Raw genomic sequence first — 18,911 nt, 5'->3', positions numbered from 1 at the left:
TCTCCTTTGTCTGTTATCATGATATTCACCCTCCCATAACTTTGTGTCTCTTTTATCCACTTTTTTTGTGCTGTAAGAAGATAATCTTTTCATCGTATTTGTATCATGTAGTGTGTGAGTGTATCATCGAAACGAAAACCTAATGAGTCTGGAATTTACTGGTGAAATAAAAAAGGATGCCGTTACTATATAGTGTCCACAGTGAGTAATGTGTACACCCAAATAACATATGGTTTGAGTGTAATGTAATATGTAGAGACCTTTTGAGATAATCAGTGATCTTAATACAATAGAAATATCAAGAGTAAGGTCCCGTGCAGTCATATGTATTTATCTCTGTAATAATCCTTTGCTGAATGATGTATGTGTGAACGGGACAGTGTTACATAATAACCATGTAGCATACAAAAATCATTCTAATCTAATTTTAACACAACTCTCCTTCGTGACAGCTCCAATCGTACACCAGAATGGCTGCCGCCCGCAAGACCTACCAAGCAAGACTTCAGTACTTCAGAAACAATGTGAGTACAATCACTTTGTTACATGTAGAGTAGCCATTTTATGCCCAACTCAATGAGACTGTAATATGATGGTGGAGGAAATTGCTGTTACTTCGAGATTTCACCAAAGGTCGTCACTTCGGTTATAAGTGTGTGCCAACACTAGGCAAGGTCGATGCACAGGACAGAGTCAATTTAATCCCAGTTAGTACCAAATGGCCTCTATGGTGTTGTATTGCTCACAGTGTACACCAGTGTGCTAATATGGGTTAAGTTTGGCTGAAACTATGACGTTTTCTATCGTGTGGGAGGAAGCACTTGACAGAATTTGAAGATTGCAGCTGATTTCAACATTTTGCCAGTTGCAGCAATGTATATATGACTGTCATGATGATCATCTTCATCATCATCATCATCATCGTCATCATCGTTACCATCATCATTATAATCACTGTTATCATTGCCATCATCAACACCATCTTCATAATCATTATTATCATAATCAGCATCATAATCAGCATCATCACCACCATCACCGTCATCATTTGCAATAAGCTGAACTGATACCCATATCTCCTCTCTACTCATCAGACAAAAGCCATCATCAAACTCCAGGCTTTCTTCAGATCCAGCCGGGCCAGACATGACTACAGCATTCTCAGTAAGTAGTTTTAATCTCACTGGCTAAAGATTACTAGCAAAAATCTTGGGTATTGTAGAAGTAATGTGTCATGTAAAGTCCCCCTATTTTCTTTGTTGTTGAGTGTGGAGAATGATGTCAGCTCTTGTGTTTATGCTGTGTTCTCAGCTCACACAGAATGTTATGCCATAGCTGCAAAGACAGTCCCATTGTGAACTCATTGTGTTGTGACTCGTGCAACAAATTAAATATTTCTCTTTTGTGATAACACCATCATACACTTGTTTGCTTTGATGAATAAAATTGAATGTTATGTTGTTGTTCTTGTGTTTCAGCTCACTCTGAGCAACCACCAGTCTCTGTGGTCAGAAAGTTTGTTCACCTCTTGGAGCAGAATGAAGTTGATCTGTCAGAAGAGCTCGGTAAGTCTGTTCTTCTTCGTTCATTTTTCATCTGTCCTAAGACTGTTCCGTGTATCACTGAAAGAAAATGATGCCTACTACCAATACTACTTTGTAATTGCACTCCTGGTACAAGTTGCCCAGGAAATATGACTCAATGATTCAGTTTATTTCAAAGAGTATCTGTCCTCTGCTTATTCTCTGTACACAGAGTTGCAAGAGCTGAGGGGGAAAGTGGTCAAGCAGATTCGAGCCAACCAGCAGGCCGAGAGTGACCTGAACCTGATGGACATCAAGATCGGTCTCCTGGTCAAGAACAGAATCACTCTCCAGGTGTGAAGGGCTTAGGGTGATGGGTCCAAGGAGATGGGTGGGGCATCTGGGTCTGTAGAGATGGGTGTGGCATCTGGGTTCGTAGAGATGGGTGTGTCATCTGGGTCCATAGAGATGGATGTGGTATCAGGGTCTGTAGAGATGGGTATGGCATCTGGGTCTGTAGAGATGGATGTGGCATCTGGGTCAGCAAAGATGGGTGTAGCATCTCGATTAGTAGAGATGGGCGTGGCATCTGGGTCAGCAGGGGTTCTGGTGCAAGCCTGACTTGAGTGATGGTTCTCCATTGCTTAGGGTTCTGTGGACAGTGGGTTAGAACAGATGGGCGTGTCATGAGTATTGATGCATTGCAGATAATAAGAGGGATGGATGTGGGGCATGAATCTACATCTATGAGAGTAGTGTTGGTGTTTAATCTGCAGAGAATTTGTGTGACGTATCTGCAGTGATGATGACTGGGTCATTTTCAGAAAACAAGAATGGAGCTAATTCCACAGACCTTTAGAGTTGTTCATATGATCTTCTGATTCAGATCACAATGCTGTGATCTTGCACGAGACCAACAAAGTATTTATTTATTTATTTATTTATCATTTTTATTTTTTTTGTCTGGCAGGACGTGGTGAGCCATGGGCGGAAGATGAAGCACTCCATCCAGGGGAGCGGGCCGCAGGGACTGAAGACGCTGAGCAAGGAGAAGCGCGACATGCTGGAGGCCTACCAGAACCTCTTCTACCTGCTGCAGACCAACCCCACCTACCTGGCCAAGCTCATCTTCGCCATGCCCCAGATGAAGACCACCAAGTTCATGGAGTCTGTCATCCTGACCCTCTACAACTACGCCGCTAACCAGCGGGAGGAGTACCTGCTCCTCAAGCTCTTCAAGACTGCCCTGGAGGAGGAGATCAGGTGAGACCAGCTTGGGGGTGCCTCCAACTCAACTCACTCCAACTACCCCCCCCCCCCCCTTCTCACAAAACACCTATCCCAAGTTTGGACTCTTGACCATACTTTAACATTTACAGAATGATACATACAGGTTTAGTAAAGTTGATCAAAAATTACTTGACTTAAAGCATTACATCCCACTTCATTGACTGCAATTTGAAATACAATCTGAGGGTCAGATAACATGAAATACACTTGCTGAGTTTAGGCTTTATTTATAGGTTCAGTTTGAATTCCAAAAGTTGAGGTTGTGGACAGTTCCTTCTCTTATTAATGAGAGGTGTTCCACTTTGTGAAAGCATGGTTTAGTACCACACATGAGAAAAGTTTGTCCTATTGATCCATACCTATGAATTAGGGGACAGAATCGGCAGAAATAGGGTGAATAATATGATGATTTGCCTGTCCGAATATACCCATCATGTCTCTCCAGAAATAAAGTGATGTAACAAGTGTAACTCTGTTAAACTCACTCTAGGTTGCTCACTTTGGATTTAGTGACATTTTAATGACATACTTTATTGCCGTTACTACCAAATTTTTTTCCAGAGTTTTGAATGCAAAATGACCAAGCTCTTTTGACATCATTTAAAAACCCGTCTTCTGAAGAGCTTATTTCAAAACGCTTCATAGTCTGAAAGGTCTCTAGTCATTCCCAAGAAGGTTCACTGTTACTTTTGTAGGATCTACAAGCAAATTACAGTCAATAGGCAAAGAAACTCAACGTCTAATGAAGATGTGCATGTATTACATACTCTCGATTCAAAGGAATATTTTGCATCTGATTCTTACATTCTTACCAAAGATTGAATAAGTTAGAATGAGTATTTTGAAAACAGTTGTGTATTTTGTATTTGGACCTCATTATCTTGTACCTTGGACAAATTCATTTCCTTGGCGGACTTTACGGAGTCAAGTTCAAAGTTAATAAGAAGTTTGCTTTCACAGGTTAAGTCTGATTGAGAGTTGTAATGTTTGCAAAGCTTTCATCAACCCTTCCTGGGTGTTTCTTTTTTTCCCTATTACCTGCATCTCGTTATACCCTTCGGCTGTGTATTCATTCTCACCTCACATTTAAGTTACTTTCATCAGGAGAATTTACCTTTTTTTCTTGTTTGTCATTGTGTAATTCATCCTAAACATTTCTCTTTTTGTTTGAATGCACAATTTTTGAAACTCCTAAGATTTGGTACTTTGGAAATGTAATTCTCTAACTTTCAATAGTCAAGATGGAATGACAGAGCCAGTAACCTGCTATTCCACATTCTTTCTTTCAAATCTTACCCCTCTCTGAAGGATAAATGATTTGTAAGTCGGTCACAAATTGAGAAATCTATCGGCGACATTTTCTGGTTTCATGATTCCGCATTCTGCATTGATCAATTTCTTTCACTCTTGACCATATTTCATCATAGTGATTAGGTATTTTACGTTTAATCATGTAAAGATGACAAGGTATACAACATGGGCTTGTGCCATAGCTTTAAATATGATAGTTATTACAACTTCTCCCAATGTATGAAGTAAACAACCAAGTAACTACCTCTGTTTCTTTTTTGTTTTTGTTTTTGTGTTTAGAGAACAGTTGATATCAAAGCACATTGTGTAAATGTAACATCTGCTAAAATTACTTAGTAGTCAAAGTTGTTACAACTGATTTAAAATCACAGTAGAGAGTTGCTTTGTTAAGCCATGTCTTTATTTGCTGCACTCTATCTACTTAATGCACATTATACTAAATTTCTGTATTATCTATGCTTCATCACCCATGTGACATTTTCTTTGATTTTTTTCACCATAACACATTTCTGCTTATTTCTTAACCAAGTTGGCTTTGTCTTCCTGGAAGTGAAGACATAATCCAAGCCTAGCTTCTGTCACAAATTAAGGCATTTGTGATTTCACTCTGTGTTTTCTTCAACCTTCATTTTCCTACCTTACCCAAGGTCTTTACAGTCGGGGATAAAGTAAGTTGATTCTTTTCAGCATTGCATATGGTATCCTCCATCAACAAGGCAACCTTATTTCCTCTTATATCTCAATATTGGGATTTCTTCCCCTCTTAGTCAACATCTCATCCTATGTTCTCAAAGCAAATATTGGATCACAGATTCCGACTAAAAGATTTTTTGTTGTAACTCTCGCTGCTGTCAATTTTTCTTATGAATTTGGAATCATTTATATGATCACTATATAGTCTTCATGAGAGCATCTTCATTTTCATTACCTTCGTTCATATTTTGAGTGTTCAAACATCTAGAAACGAGCAGAGGATCACATCTTTACTCATCATTTGATTTACAAAAGGGGGTAAAAAAAAAATTGTAAAAAGCCTCTGAAAAGATTTCGCGCATTACCAAGTCAGATGTTGGTTCAAAAAGTACGATGAAATTGGAAGGGATGAAGACGGTTGCCTTGTCCATCTGCCGTTGTCCCTGTGGTGATTGTTCTGTAGCTGTCCATTCCTGTCTGTTTCCAGCATGATGTCTAGTGGTCACCTTTCATGTCCATGCCCACGTACATCTCTGTCGTATCTCGTGTTCCGTTATTTGTTTGTCTGTGTGTCTGTCAAGCTTATGTTCCTTGTAGCTGGCATGGTCCCTCTCATGTTTTATCATCAAATTTCTCCATCTCTGGTCTATCACACACACGCACACATATGCAAAGTCTGTATTTTTGATGTATTCGATGTTTTGACAAGAAAAGAAGACTTGTTTCATTGTGCAGATTACGCCTCCTCTATTTTGGACTCTACGTCAGCCATATTTTTCAATCGTCGTATATTGTTGTTGCGCTTTGCAATGTTTTTTTCTCTGTTACATGTTTGATGGCTGTTCTCGTGGTTGGTTGCGTTGTGGCAGGCGAAAGTAAGTCGTGCATGGCAAAGAAGCAATGAGAGTGTCCAGAGTACTGTGCGCATGTCTTAAAGAAATTTGAAGCATGACGTTATGGAAAGCAAAATTGATTTTCTCACAATTTTGTTTCAATATGATACTGTGTGATAGAGCAAGAGATACCTGTATATTGTATAATCCGTATATTTAGTGAGTCTAATTTTTCTCGTGTAGGGACTTTGCAACAATTGCACAAATGGTTAAATTTGCGATGGTGGAGTACAGTACAGCTGTACTTAACGAAGAAATGTATGCATGTGACGTGCACGTTCATGTCTGGATTTGGAATAATATTTTTGCGTGCTTTTAAATTCATGAATGGCACTTGACTCGTGAAATTCGCGAAAGTAAAAACCTTGCGAGATGTTCGGCATATGCAGTAAGTTATGAATACATTAAGGTTTGTATGCACCTGCAGCGACAGCTTCTACAAAATGTAAGGTATCTATCCTTGTTTTGTTTTCTGACTTGGATGAAGGCAGTTGGACAGATTAACAAGGAGCTAAATGTTGTTACCATTTCTACTTGGAAAACCGAACAAAATATATTAGATATGACAGGGCTCCACACTAACTTTACTTTTGGTGGTCCGATTGGGCCACCAAAATCATTGATTTTTATTTTTTGGTGGCCCGAAAAAAAAAATCAAGAAAAACATTAAAAAACCTAAATTGGTCCTACTAAACATAGAAAAATAAATATTAAGTATTGCTGAAGTGATACAGGTACCCATGTCTGAAATAAATGAATAGAAAATTCAATCATCTTACCGTTATTCTGAGTTCTAAGATTTAGCAGATAGGCTTATAGATTATTATAAATGTTGATGCCTATTTAGGTGGTCAAAACTTACGTTTGAAATGAGAAAGTGAGAGCATTTGCAGACATTTGTAAACATCCGCCATTTGTTTGTGCATTGTAAAGAGCCGAAAGTTACCGTTATTCATTTATGATTGTAAAGGCAATCATCCAACATTTACTAGTATTTCAACACCATACGGAGCCGAATGTTACCGTTAATATTTCAAATGTAAAAGCAAACAACCGGCATTCATTTTAGCATCTTACGGAGCTGAATATTATCCTTATTCATTTCCGTACGTGAAAGCAAACATCCGCTATTTATTTTAGCATCTAATTGAGCCGATTGATGCCGTTAATCATTTCCAAATGTAAAAACAACAATCTGTTATTCATTTTACCATCGTACGGAGCAGAATATTACTGTTATTCATTTCCAAATTTATAAGCAAACATCCGACATTTATTTTATTATCGTACGGAGCCGAATGTTACTGCTGTCCACTTCCGAAAGTGAAATGAACCATCTTACAATTATTTTAGCATTGTATGGAGCCAAATGTTACTGTTTTTCATTTTTGAATGTCAAGGCAGACAGCAGACATTTACTTTACCATCAAACGCAGCTGAATGTTACTGTTATTCGTTTCGAAATATAGCAAATATCTGACATTTATTTTAGCATCATATGGAGCAGAATATTACTGCTATTCATTCCGAATGTAAAAGCAATCATCTGACATTTCTTTTTAGCATCTTCCGGAGCCAAATGTTATTGCTACTTACTTTCGAAAGTAAAAGCAAACACCCGACATTTATTTAATCATCGTACGGAGTTGAATATCATTGTTATTTATTTCCGAACGTCAAAGGGATCATTCGACATTTACTTTAGCCTCTTCCGGAGCTGAATGTTATTGTTATTTACTTTCGAACGTAAAAGCAAACATCCGGCATTTATCATCGTACGGAGTTGAATATCATTATTATTATTCATTTCCGAACGTCAAAGCAAACATTCAACATTTATTTCAGCATCTTCTGGAGCCAAATGTTATCCTTATCCATTTCGCACGCAAAATCAAATATCCAACATTAATTTTAGCACCGTACAGAGCTGAATCTTACTGTTATTCATTTCCAAAAGTATAAGCAAACATCCGGCATTTATTTTAGTATCATACAGAGTCGAATATTACCGTTATTCATTTCCAAAATTAAAAGCAAACATCTGACACTTATTTTAGCATCTTACGGAGTCGATTGTTACCGCTGTTCATTTCCAAAAGTAAAGACAAACATCCGACATTTTTTGGTAGCCTATGGGGCCACCAAAATCTTCATTTTTGACATTTTGGTGGCCCGACGTGCGTTTGTGGTGGCCCCGGGCCACCGGGCCACCGTTAATGTCGAGCCGTGGATGTGAAGTTGGATGAGACTTTTGGATGTAAAAAATTAACCAGTGCATCAGTGTCTGCAGTTACAGCCTGACGATATTGTTACTGTAAGTGAATCAGTGCAGTTGAGGAATAGGTTTGCATGCTCAATTCATATTCTTTTGAGCAAAGGAGAGATTTATGACATTGTAAAATTTGATTGTAGTCAGATTAGGCGACAGAAATAAGAGACCGTTGAAAACGTGAGTTGAATCAGTCCGAAGTCTGCAGGAGACAAATGTTATAAGCCTTGTTGTCGTTTGAACATCAGTAAATCGTGCACTGTTGCAGCCTGCTCAAATAGTTGTCATGGTAACCTGATCATGACATCACTCACAAACTTGAGACTTAGGAATAGTGCTAATCAGCATCTTGGAATTAACTTCATCCTGGTTCCTTGCCCTTTCTCTCAAACCGTAGTCCCATTCACACACCCCCAGAAATTAACGATTTTTGACAATCAAATTTTGCAATGCGATGCAAGAACAGTGTGTCCATTAAAAAGTGGACACGCAGCAAAAGATCATCATAAACCCTCTCGCTCCGCACCGCTGTGTGAAAATCTCATATTTGTTTGTTTTTGTTTTTTTAAATCCCTCACAATACTGTGGGTGTGCGGGGTCATACTCCGGTCATGATTTCAGTCATGTGCAGTCTGGAGATATAAAGTGTTTCGCATCGCAGCCGAATTATTTGCTATTTTGCCATGTGTGAAAGGTGGCAGATACAACTCGTGTAAATTGACTTGCGAATTACAATGCAAAGACCAATAACTCTGGTGTGTGAATGGGCTCATAGTCTGCTTGTCTTCCCTTTGCTTTCTTGTTGTACTTTATAGCTCTATGAATTAGCAGCCCCCCCCCCTTTCCTCCCCACTAAGAATAATGCATCTGTACAATATCTGTGAAGTACCGTATGAGATGTTAAAGTTGGTGGCCATTCTACTTTCTTGACAATCATTTTGCATTCAATTTTTTTTCTTTCCTTTGTTTTTTGGATGGGCAACTTCAGGACATTGTACAGTGTACTCAAAGTTAAATTGACGTGACTGAGCGTTTGGGAATTCTGTGTAGAAAATGCAGATTATAAAGCTGTGATTGATACAAAAATAACAGTCAAAAGGTGAAACTTGATGAGAAATTCAAAGCTTTCTTGACAAAAGCATTGGCAAGTAAAGATGAAAATTTCCAATTTCCGATCTGGAACACGTAGACCATTTTTGCCTTTTTGCCAGGAGAATATTAAATACAAAAGGCCCAAAATGTTTGAGATGGGAGCTAGAAGTTTTGATTTAAACTAAGATGCCCACTGATTAACAAATGCATGAATCGAGAATGCATGTGGCGATAAAGTAGAAATAAAGGAATGACTGTAATGCGTGTATTATTAAAGGTGCATCGTCATTGTGGTACCTGTAGGTCATGTGGTATTGTATGTTTGCCATCGGTATGTATGACTAGATGTTGCCACTGCAGAACTACTGAATTCAATGAATTACCAGCATGTGTTCCTGTGTTGCCGGAGCTCATTGAGGATGCTGATGCTCCAGTGTACAACTTATGTACTTTGTGTAATGAAGCTCTTATGGTTATGGTTTTTGTGTGTTAACTCAGTAGCACCAGAGACTTCAATTTCAGGAAAAAAAAAAAAAATCTGTGCTCCATACAGCAACCATATTGTGAAATAATCGCTGTTCAGCTGTGATATTCCTCCTCCAAAATGTCTACACCATCATCAAGGGCTTACAAATGATGTAGAAGAATTTGAATGTTGCGGTTTTTGGTGTTGCATAAGGCATGCCATTGTCAATGAATCAGATTGTGTGAGGCCTTTGGGTCATCCAGGGGATTTATGAAAGAAGAGTTGGATAATCGTGTATCTGTCTCTATTGTTTTATCTAATCTTTAATGACCCTTTGATGATACAGAATCACGAGACAAATTCTCAGATTGAATCAATGTTGATATCATTTGGCTTAGATTTTCGTTTACATTTATCACTCTTTATGACCCCCATTTTTGTGTTGATATTTACCCCACAGAATTGGCTATATGATTAGTTCTAAAAAGAAAGCTAAGGTGGCTGTTGTTTTAAAAAACACCTTGCAGGAATAGTGATGCAGTAAGTTACATGCTGCCAATTCAGTGATCAATTGCTGCTGAATAGTGTACAAGTCACATGATTGAGGCATTTATAGTAGAATAGATTTACGAAAAAGGAAACAGACTGGCCACTTGTCTTTTTATATCAACATCATCAAAGGGTACTCTTTGATATACAGTCTGACCTCTCCTATTCGCCTCCCTTCATCCCGATCTCTATAATATCCACAAGCGATCTGGACGTGATTTTTTATTTAATTTTTTAAAATCTAACAAATTACAGGGGAAAGGGGGATTTCAAGCTCAAACAAAATTCCTACACAAACTGACATGAATTAGATATTATTCTCAACAAAATGAACTTACATTCACATCTAATTTTCATCTAAATAACATGCTTTCAGAAATTCACTACCCCTAAATCACCGCAAAAACATGGAAAGAAAACTTTTCATTATTAGGGCATAGTACAGGCGATCGTTCTTCAGCAGCTGCATAGTATGCATTTATTAAACGTTGAGTCTCCCCTATCCGGCCAAATCCCTTATCCAGATTAGCACAGGTCCCGACTTGTCCGGATAGGAGAGGTTGGACTGTACTTCTTGATGATGTTTTTATTACCAGTCATGGGTGATTTTTTTTTTTTTTTTTTTGTACATGTTAAGTATATTAGTTTTCTTATATGTTGTTTTAACCTTAATGGCACCAAAATGCTCACAAAATCAGGTAATATCTTTTTGCCCTGATCTGCTGTTACAGTGAAAGTTTGCCCATTATTTTGATATGTAGAAATGTCGCAAAATACACTTTATTATCTCCTGCAGTTGGATAGGTAGCTATTATTACAGTTGTTGCAGTCTGCCACAAGATTCACCGTACCTTATAAAATCCACATGTTACCCTCCTCCACACAGCTACGAGCTGGTGCAAGAGATACACCAAACATATCAGAGTCAAAAGGTTCAGGTCATTGATAACAAGCCGGCTGACGCGTGAGTCGCATCTCGCCCCGTGCTGGCCTGGTGTACGAGAGCATGGACAAAAAGAATGAAAAACTGTTTCCGTGATAATGCAAGGATGATATGCAGGAATGGTATAGACAATGATGCATGTTTGGATGTTGATGTATCAGGCATCTTGATGGAACACTCCAATTATCACTATTTCATTTTCGAAAGAATCTTTGTCATCGTTTACACTGTTCTTTTTTCTTTTTCAAGTGAAAGATCGTTCATACATTTAGACATACAATTTTACAATTCATGTACATTGTGTATCATGGTAGTGTCTACATGATGGAATCATAAATGTAAATGTAGCGTGATCAGTACATCGTCGCTGGGGCGACAAGACCTCGTATCTACAAAATGTCAAATGTTCAGGAGAGCCAAAAAACATGGTGGCCAAAGCACTGTGGCGAATGGGATAGCCTTTCGTTTGACATGCCATGGTGGCTTCATTTTTGGAGTAAGATAATTTGGATTTGGACAGGACATCACTTAACCCATTATTTGACCATTAATTCAAAGAAGTCATATTCACCAAAATTGCAGATACAAGGTCTTGTCACCCCAGCGACGACATGTATTCTGATAAAGCTATCATATTGTGCCATACTCTTAAAAAATACACCACCCCCCCCCCCCCATTTACAAGAAAATACAATATATTGGTATTTTTCATAGTTTCCTTATGTGAATACCAAGCCCCTCATGCTAATGCTGTGTGTGCATAAGGTATATACAGAAATCATATGTGTTGTTTGTAAATATTAATTTATATCTACAGTTGTAGGTATATTTCATTGCCATCTCAAAAGCTGTGATCTAATCATAACCATCGTGAACATGTATACTTTGTCTACATTGTGCATACCAATAGTCAAATGCGTGTATTTGTGTTCATATAGTTTACGAAATTCAAAATTGTGCATTACAATGTTTATGGTACACACCACGTGCAAGCTATATTTTTGGGACAAACTTTTGACCAGTAATTGAGTGAGCCTTAACTTTACCAGCCTCAATGCAATGCTAACCATTTCATTGGTTTTGGTTCAGGAAGAACACATTGGCCCAGTAAAGTGTATCTGCCCAGCAAAGACAACAAAGGCTTGGTCTTATGCTATAAATCACAGTACCAGTAAAAGTTTGCCCTTTACAGGATCAGCAGCCAGCCAATTAGCTTACAGAGATTTTATGGGGATTTTCCCCATGGGTATTTCCAGCATCTCCAATTGTGGAGCTGACAAACATGGGCAAAAGTAGCATGTATGAAGGAATATGGAATACCTGAAAGTGAAGATGGGGGGGGGGGGGGGGCATTATGTAAATATCCAGCATTTACTGTATGTTCAACTCATCATGTACCTGTCTGATCAGCTCTTCATTGCAAAGCTGTTCCATTTGCATATTTAGTCAAATTTCTACCAAACTGTGCTGCATGTTGAAGTTGGACATACAATGTGCTCAAATGTAACAACTTCTTGGTGCTAAAAGCCTACTTTGAAAAGACATCAACTAGGAAGAATTGTCTAATCCATAGTCACTAACAAGTAGTTTCAGTATGTCTATGCTAATTTGTGAAGAAACCATACCTGCAGATGTATAGTACTGACTGATGAGTAGCACAGTAGGCTTTTGATAGTGTCAGTACTAAAGCACTGATTTGGGTATTAGGACAACATGAATCATGAATGTGATTTATATTAATCACTTTACATGTTTGCATCAGTGTTCGATCAGCGACGTTCAAATCACCACATAGATAACAGCAAACAAATGTAAGATATATCAGAGAAATGAAGATAGTGTAAGTGTTCCACATGAAAGCGCTGAATAAATCCCTTACTTTGTTCTTCTCTTTGATAACGCAAACTTTCAGAGAATTTTTGTACGAGGAGTAAGTTGTGCCGCAAACCTGCTTGACTCTTCACGTAGCCAGCTATCCTCATCTGGATCTGAAATTTTCCTTACTTTTCGAGCCATATCTACAAAATATCTTAATCTAGACATGTCTGTTTATCCATAGTTAGAAAAATCTTTTCTCTTTTATGCAGTAGCCATAGAAACAGTAGTCTCAGATATTGACTGTAATATATAGAAGTATATGATGGGTTGGTGATATATATTTGCAGACATTAAAATCACCCTTAACCCTTTTATAGTGCTGTGCATGGCATCAAAGGTTGCTTGGATTGGAAATTGATTCTTCTGACCTTAAACCGATAACCCAAAGCAGAGTTTCTATGCAAGTTCCCGTGCAATCCCATTTTGCAGCAGTAAAAAGTGATGAAGCAGGTGTTGAATCAAATCTCGAGCAGCATGTTCACATACCTGTTTTCACTAATTCTTTTGATGCCAAACGGGAATTGTTTCAGGTATTACTGGTATAATTTTCTTCTGATTCTTGCCTTTGATGGCCTGCCATTCCTAAAACAACCCTATTGCTTACCTGCCTATTCTCCTTATTATTTTGTAGGAATTTTCTTCTTTTTTTCAAGAAAGAGTGTTACCTTCCTTTGAGTTCCTATTCCTGATGAGAATATGTGAAAAGTAAAACATTGGAGACTGATGACATTTCTTATTTGGGGGCAGACCGAACACCAATTTTTTTTTTGTCCCGTAGCTTTTTGAGCTTCAAGGTTGGGAGGTATGGTACAACTATTGCTTGCTCGCTTTACCCAGAATGCTGTTTTTAAAGCATGTGAAACTCCTACTAAGGACGGCTTACACTGTGCGGCAAAGAGGAACTTAACCTATTAAGAGAAAGAGCTTGTCCTTCTGTCATTTAAGCAAATAAACCCTCTACCCTGACAACTTTCTGTCCCATCCTGTACCATTTTCTTGAAATCCACCTTGATTCTATCCCCCAAATTACTCGAAACTTGCAGAAATTGCCATTTCATTTTTCAATGAGTAGTACCCTGTCTCCATGAACTTACTTTTGTTCAGTTTATTGGCCTTTATTTGACTTTCTGGATTTGTCTGCTGAAAATGTTGTTGTATACATGTTATGGCCTACATAAACATAAATTGTACCTACGTGTACCAATCATAGTCCAGTGTGATGTAACAGTTTGTGTATATACATGTACACATGCTCATACATATTCTTCATGTACATGTGCATCAAATCATCATATTCAGAATAGGTTGTTGAATCCTGTACTCAGTTCAAGTTTCTGTTGGACAAATGTTTGTGCATCATGATAAATGAATGTTAGCTTTAATGGGCATGAAATATTAAGAACTTTATCTGTAAACTTGTGACCTCTTGCATGGTGTTCAGACATAGTTTCACATCCCCCTTGAGTGATTACATGGCAAGCTAATACTTAAAGTCAAAAATTTGTTCCTTTAAATCATGCTGGTTTATAATTTAGTCCAACTGGCTTTGAACTCATTATTTCCATCCAACCCAAGTTTTCAGAGCGTGTCAAATGCTAGAACCTCATTTGAAACAAACTTGCCCCTTTGCCCGTTAAAGAGTCATATTGGACTGATCTCAACAAGCATGCAGGGATAAAAAGATCCCCTTGCGTAGTGTCTTTCAGGGAATGTCCTTTATCACTTCTGTGATGTGACTTGTTAAATTTCCCCAGTGACCCTGGCAAATTTTTATTAGTGAAAATCTATATAATAACTGGACTACCTTGTTTTCAGTTATGTTTCTGATAGTGCTGTTATGATAACTTCTTCTTTTTGTCCCCTCCATCTTATGTGGAAGAAGAAATTCCTGCATGGCAGAGGAGAAAAGTTTTAAGTGCATTCATGTTACTCACTCAATAGTCTCTCTGGTTATGAGCAGCAGTATACTTTTTTGCTTGCCCCTCGCCCATCCACCCCCCCCCCCCCCCCCATCCCAGAAAAAGGAAAAAAAAATGGGAAAACTTATTTGCATGTAGTAGTCACAAATGAGCATACTTGTGCTTCTTTTGAATGTGTATTTTGTATTTGTACAAGGATATTATCATTTCTGAGCATGTTGGCATTTCAAAGGGGTAAAAAAATGCTCACTTGTGTACCAGTATTTGACTCAGTCTACTTTACATATGTTTGTGTGTGATTCAGCTCCAAAGTGGACCGGATGATGGAGATTGTGACGGGAAACCCCATGGTCATCAGGATGGTGGTCACCTTCAACAGGCAAGTAACGTTGTTTGTGTCAGACTGAAAAATCAACACAATCAACTAGACAATACACTGCTTGCATGTACGTGCATACAACTGGTGAAAGTTTGTTGCAATCAACAGAAAAATTGCCCTAGATCAATGTAAATAAGCACTATTTATTCAGTGTTTTTAGTAGTGGCCATGATAAAAAAAAAAATCATGGTCATACATGCTTGGTTGGACACAAAAAGAATCTGTGCTTATTTACATGTCGAAGGGCTATTTGTCAATCAATTATAATGAAAACAACTCGACACAAGAATTCATTAACCTGAATAGTGAAAGTTTTTCATTCCCTCAATGCTCAAACAATAGTTTGGCCATCAATATGTGAATAGTGTGTATACACAAATATGCATAACGCTCTACATTTGTCTAAAACTTTTCATGGCCTTTCTATGGATTTATAACTCAATACCAGTTCACAGGAGATGCCATAATGTATTCACTATTTGTAATATTTTACAGTTCTAAAAAGTTTTGCTAAGTTGTGCAAAGGAGCTTTTTTTTTTAATGTTAATTTGCCATAACTTCATCTATATCTGTTGCCACGAACAGAGGTCAGAAGGGTCAAAGTTCGCTGAGAGACATCCTGCAACCATTGGTAAAAGGAGTGATGGATAACAAGAATCTGAATATCAACACCAACCCAGTGGAGGTCTATAAACAGTGGATCAACCAGATGGAGACTGAGACTGGGGAAGCCAGGTCAGTAGACACTCGGGGGTCGAGGTCAGAGGTCAAGGGAGGGATTGGAAGGGTAGTGGTATCATGGGGGGGTTAATGTGTCATTTCATCTCTGTTGTGTGTGCTTGCCATTATTGATTCCATTTAATTTGAAAGAGGATTGTAATTGTGCAGTGTGCAAGTTCTGGACAGAATGTCATAGATGGTATTATCATCGTAGTCATAAAGGCTTGTAGTTTTTATATCATCTCCTCCCTTTTCTCTTTCTTCCTGTTCACTTGTATCATGGCTATGACTTCTCTTCTTTCTTTTCTCCCTCATTTTTCTCTCATCATCTTCTTCTCATTCTGTATTATCTCCTTCATCATCTCCACTTGTTTCTGTGCCACCTTTGTTGTCATGATAGTGATAAAGCTAAATCTGTCATGCATCGATATCAGTTACTCCCGTTTTATAAGTTTGTCCACTTATGTGCAGAAGATGTACACCATCCTTATATTGTTACCACATGTGACCCTATCTTGTGATCCTGTCTTGATCAATCCAGCAAGCTGCCGTACGACGTGCCGTCAGACCAGGCCCTGAAGCACAAGGAGGTCTTGGAGCGACTGGAGGCGTCCGTCAAGCAGCTCGGCGAAGTCAGCAAGAAGTTCCTCAGTGCCATCATCTCATCCGTAGACATGATCCCGTGAGTGAGGGATGTTTTCCCCCCAAAGCCATCTGCATGCAATGAGGGGCATTTCTAGTTTGGTATCCTCATATCTGAGGTTTGACAAGATGGTGGTTCCATCTTGTCAAACACAATAAGTGCCAACTTTCTCGTTCTTCGGGATCAGAATTAGCATGTCCGCCTCCACTTTACATCTGCATGTTACAACTTGAAGTTTGTTATATAGAGGCGAATATTGTCAAGATTATCCTATTGTGATGGCAAACATTGAATTTTTTATTTTTGCTCACTATTCTGTTTTCAGTTTTTTATACTTCATACGTACATCAGGATTGCATTAATGTATGAAGGTTTCGAATTGATACTTTTATCATTTTTTTTAATGATTTATGATTATTGTTATCATAGTTATTACTATTATTATTGTTATTATCTTTTTCTTTTTTTTGCACTGGGTCAATCTTTTCATTGACCCTATTTGGGAAAGTTTCTTTAGAGAAGTAAAAGTACACCTGTATACCCCCTATACCACAAATTTTCAAAATTTCACATTCTTGTCTTGGCAGAATTTTTTTTTTTCAATTGTGAGGCAATATTATGCTACATTTCAATTTTTTTTTTTTAGATAGTAAAATGTTATTTGTATGATAAAAAGACGTACTTTGAATATTTCTAGGAGAAGGAGCAATACAACTGCTACCCCCAGCTGCATCTAGCCCTGCTGTCATCAGCTCTCTGCCCACCATGCTAATTGTTTCTGTCTCTCATTTCTTGACCACCCTGTACTCCAGGTATGGTATCCGCTATATCGCCAAGGTCCTGCGTGAGTCACTCCATGCCAAGTTCCCTGATGCATCGGACGAAGAGGTTCTCAAGGTGGGTGACACGCAGATTGAGGGTTCTTTCGGCAGACAGTTGCACAGAGGAGGATATATTTGATAACATTCTCTCCCAGAGTGGACATCTGGTTAAAGGGGAAGGCCACCCTGAGAATAAGTTAGTTGAATAGAACCAGAAAAATGAGGGGAACGGGTTAGTGTGAAAGTTATACCAACTTCTCGTTAAAGATTTTTTTTTTAAGTTATGAAACTTCTACGGTGTGACCAAAGAGAAATTGACAACTCTGTTGATGTAGCATGTGTGCTCACCTTCTATTTGCCTTGTGCATAAAATTCCACAAAATCTCTGCTTTTTTGTTTTGTTTATGATGACGGAATATAATTTTTGCATGCAGGAGTTGTGTAGAAAATTCTTTACAATGAGTGTATTGAGGATGCTTGTAAGATTGGAAAGTACACATTTCTTATTTTATAGTACAGAGCAAGTAGGATGTGAGCTAATGTGTGACATCACATTTAGCCATGGTCAGACAGTTGGCCACTTCTTCTTTTGAACTTCATGAGCCATCAATGAAATATATTGCCCAGGACCACGGGCAAATATCTACGGTCTGGTGCCATATTCCATGAGGTCGGAGGCCGAATGGAATATGGCACCAGGCCGTAGATATTTCCCGTATTTCGTAAGAACAAGCAGGGGGTAACAATTTTATCTTTTAGTGTAAGTGCTAATCTTCTTCTCGCTGATTTCCCCTCGTGAATGATGTTGAAATCGCCGGCTGTCAGCCATGACCATGTTGACTAAGGCCTACGTCTCGCGAGCTGATTACTGTATGCGCGCATACAAATACGTACACGTACACGCCATGAGATACTTCAGTGCAGTAGCCAGATAAGTTGCTGTTGTTTATCAAGCATCTAGTGGTCTCAGGTTATGTGCGCAATACGCTTGAGGACCGCGCGCTGTCCATTTGTTTTGTATAGGATTAGCGCGCACTTTCCTATAAGCGTCTTTGGTACACGCGCAGCTGGCTGTGTAATACAGTATCATGACGTCATATCACGGAATACGGGATATATTCAGTGGTTGATTGACCAATGAGATTACAGAATTCATGATCACTAAAAGATAAAATGCCATGCCTACACTGTATGTCTGTATCAAGTACCAACTGATGACTTACCTTTAGAACACATACACACTTTACCTACTACAGATCGTGGGCAACCTGATCTACTACAGGTACATGAATCCAGCTATCGTAGCTCCAGACGCCTTCGACATCATCGACATCGGAGTGGAGAAGGGTATGTCTGTGGAGCAGAGGAGAAACCTGGGATCCATCACTAAAGTACTGCAGAGCATAGCATCTGGCAAGCAGGTATGGGAGCAGGTTACCATAGCAACCAATAGAATATGCATTATCCCAAAGAGTTATGGATATTAAATTGCACCAAAAATAGATTTTATCAAAATCTACAT

General features: G+C 38.6%; 1 protein-coding gene across 1 annotated transcript in view; it reads left to right on the top strand.

Annotated features, from left to right (window-relative positions):
* Positions 1-18,911, top strand: part of LOC139732332 (ras GTPase-activating-like protein IQGAP1) — a 123,236-nt gene that overhangs the window by 87,900 nt on the left and 16,425 nt on the right. Inside the window, exons 22-33 of the mRNA XM_071643198.1 lie at positions 453-524; positions 1,095-1,164; positions 1,479-1,565; positions 1,756-1,877; positions 2,494-2,786; positions 5,687-5,692; positions 10,973-11,050; positions 15,131-15,205; positions 15,791-15,940; positions 16,467-16,607; positions 17,381-17,465; positions 18,646-18,810. Of these exons, the coding sequence (XP_071499299.1) occupies positions 453-524; positions 1,095-1,164; positions 1,479-1,565; positions 1,756-1,877; positions 2,494-2,786; positions 5,687-5,692; positions 10,973-11,050; positions 15,131-15,205; positions 15,791-15,940; positions 16,467-16,607; positions 17,381-17,465; positions 18,646-18,810 (1,344 nt within the window). The remainder of the gene's footprint in view (positions 1-452; positions 525-1,094; positions 1,165-1,478; positions 1,566-1,755; positions 1,878-2,493; positions 2,787-5,686; positions 5,693-10,972; positions 11,051-15,130; positions 15,206-15,790; positions 15,941-16,466; positions 16,608-17,380; positions 17,466-18,645; positions 18,811-18,911) is intronic.

Source organism: Diadema antillarum, unplaced genomic scaffold, assembly GCF_040938485.1.
Source record: "Diadema antillarum isolate AM-2024a unplaced genomic scaffold, OU_Dant_1.0 seq00000413_RagTag, whole genome shotgun sequence".
In the NCBI taxonomy this organism is placed as follows: domain Eukaryota; kingdom Metazoa; phylum Echinodermata; class Echinoidea; order Diadematoida; family Diadematidae; genus Diadema; species Diadema antillarum.
Note: the sequence above shows the minus strand (reverse complement) of the source record. Positions and strands in the feature narration are given on the sequence as shown.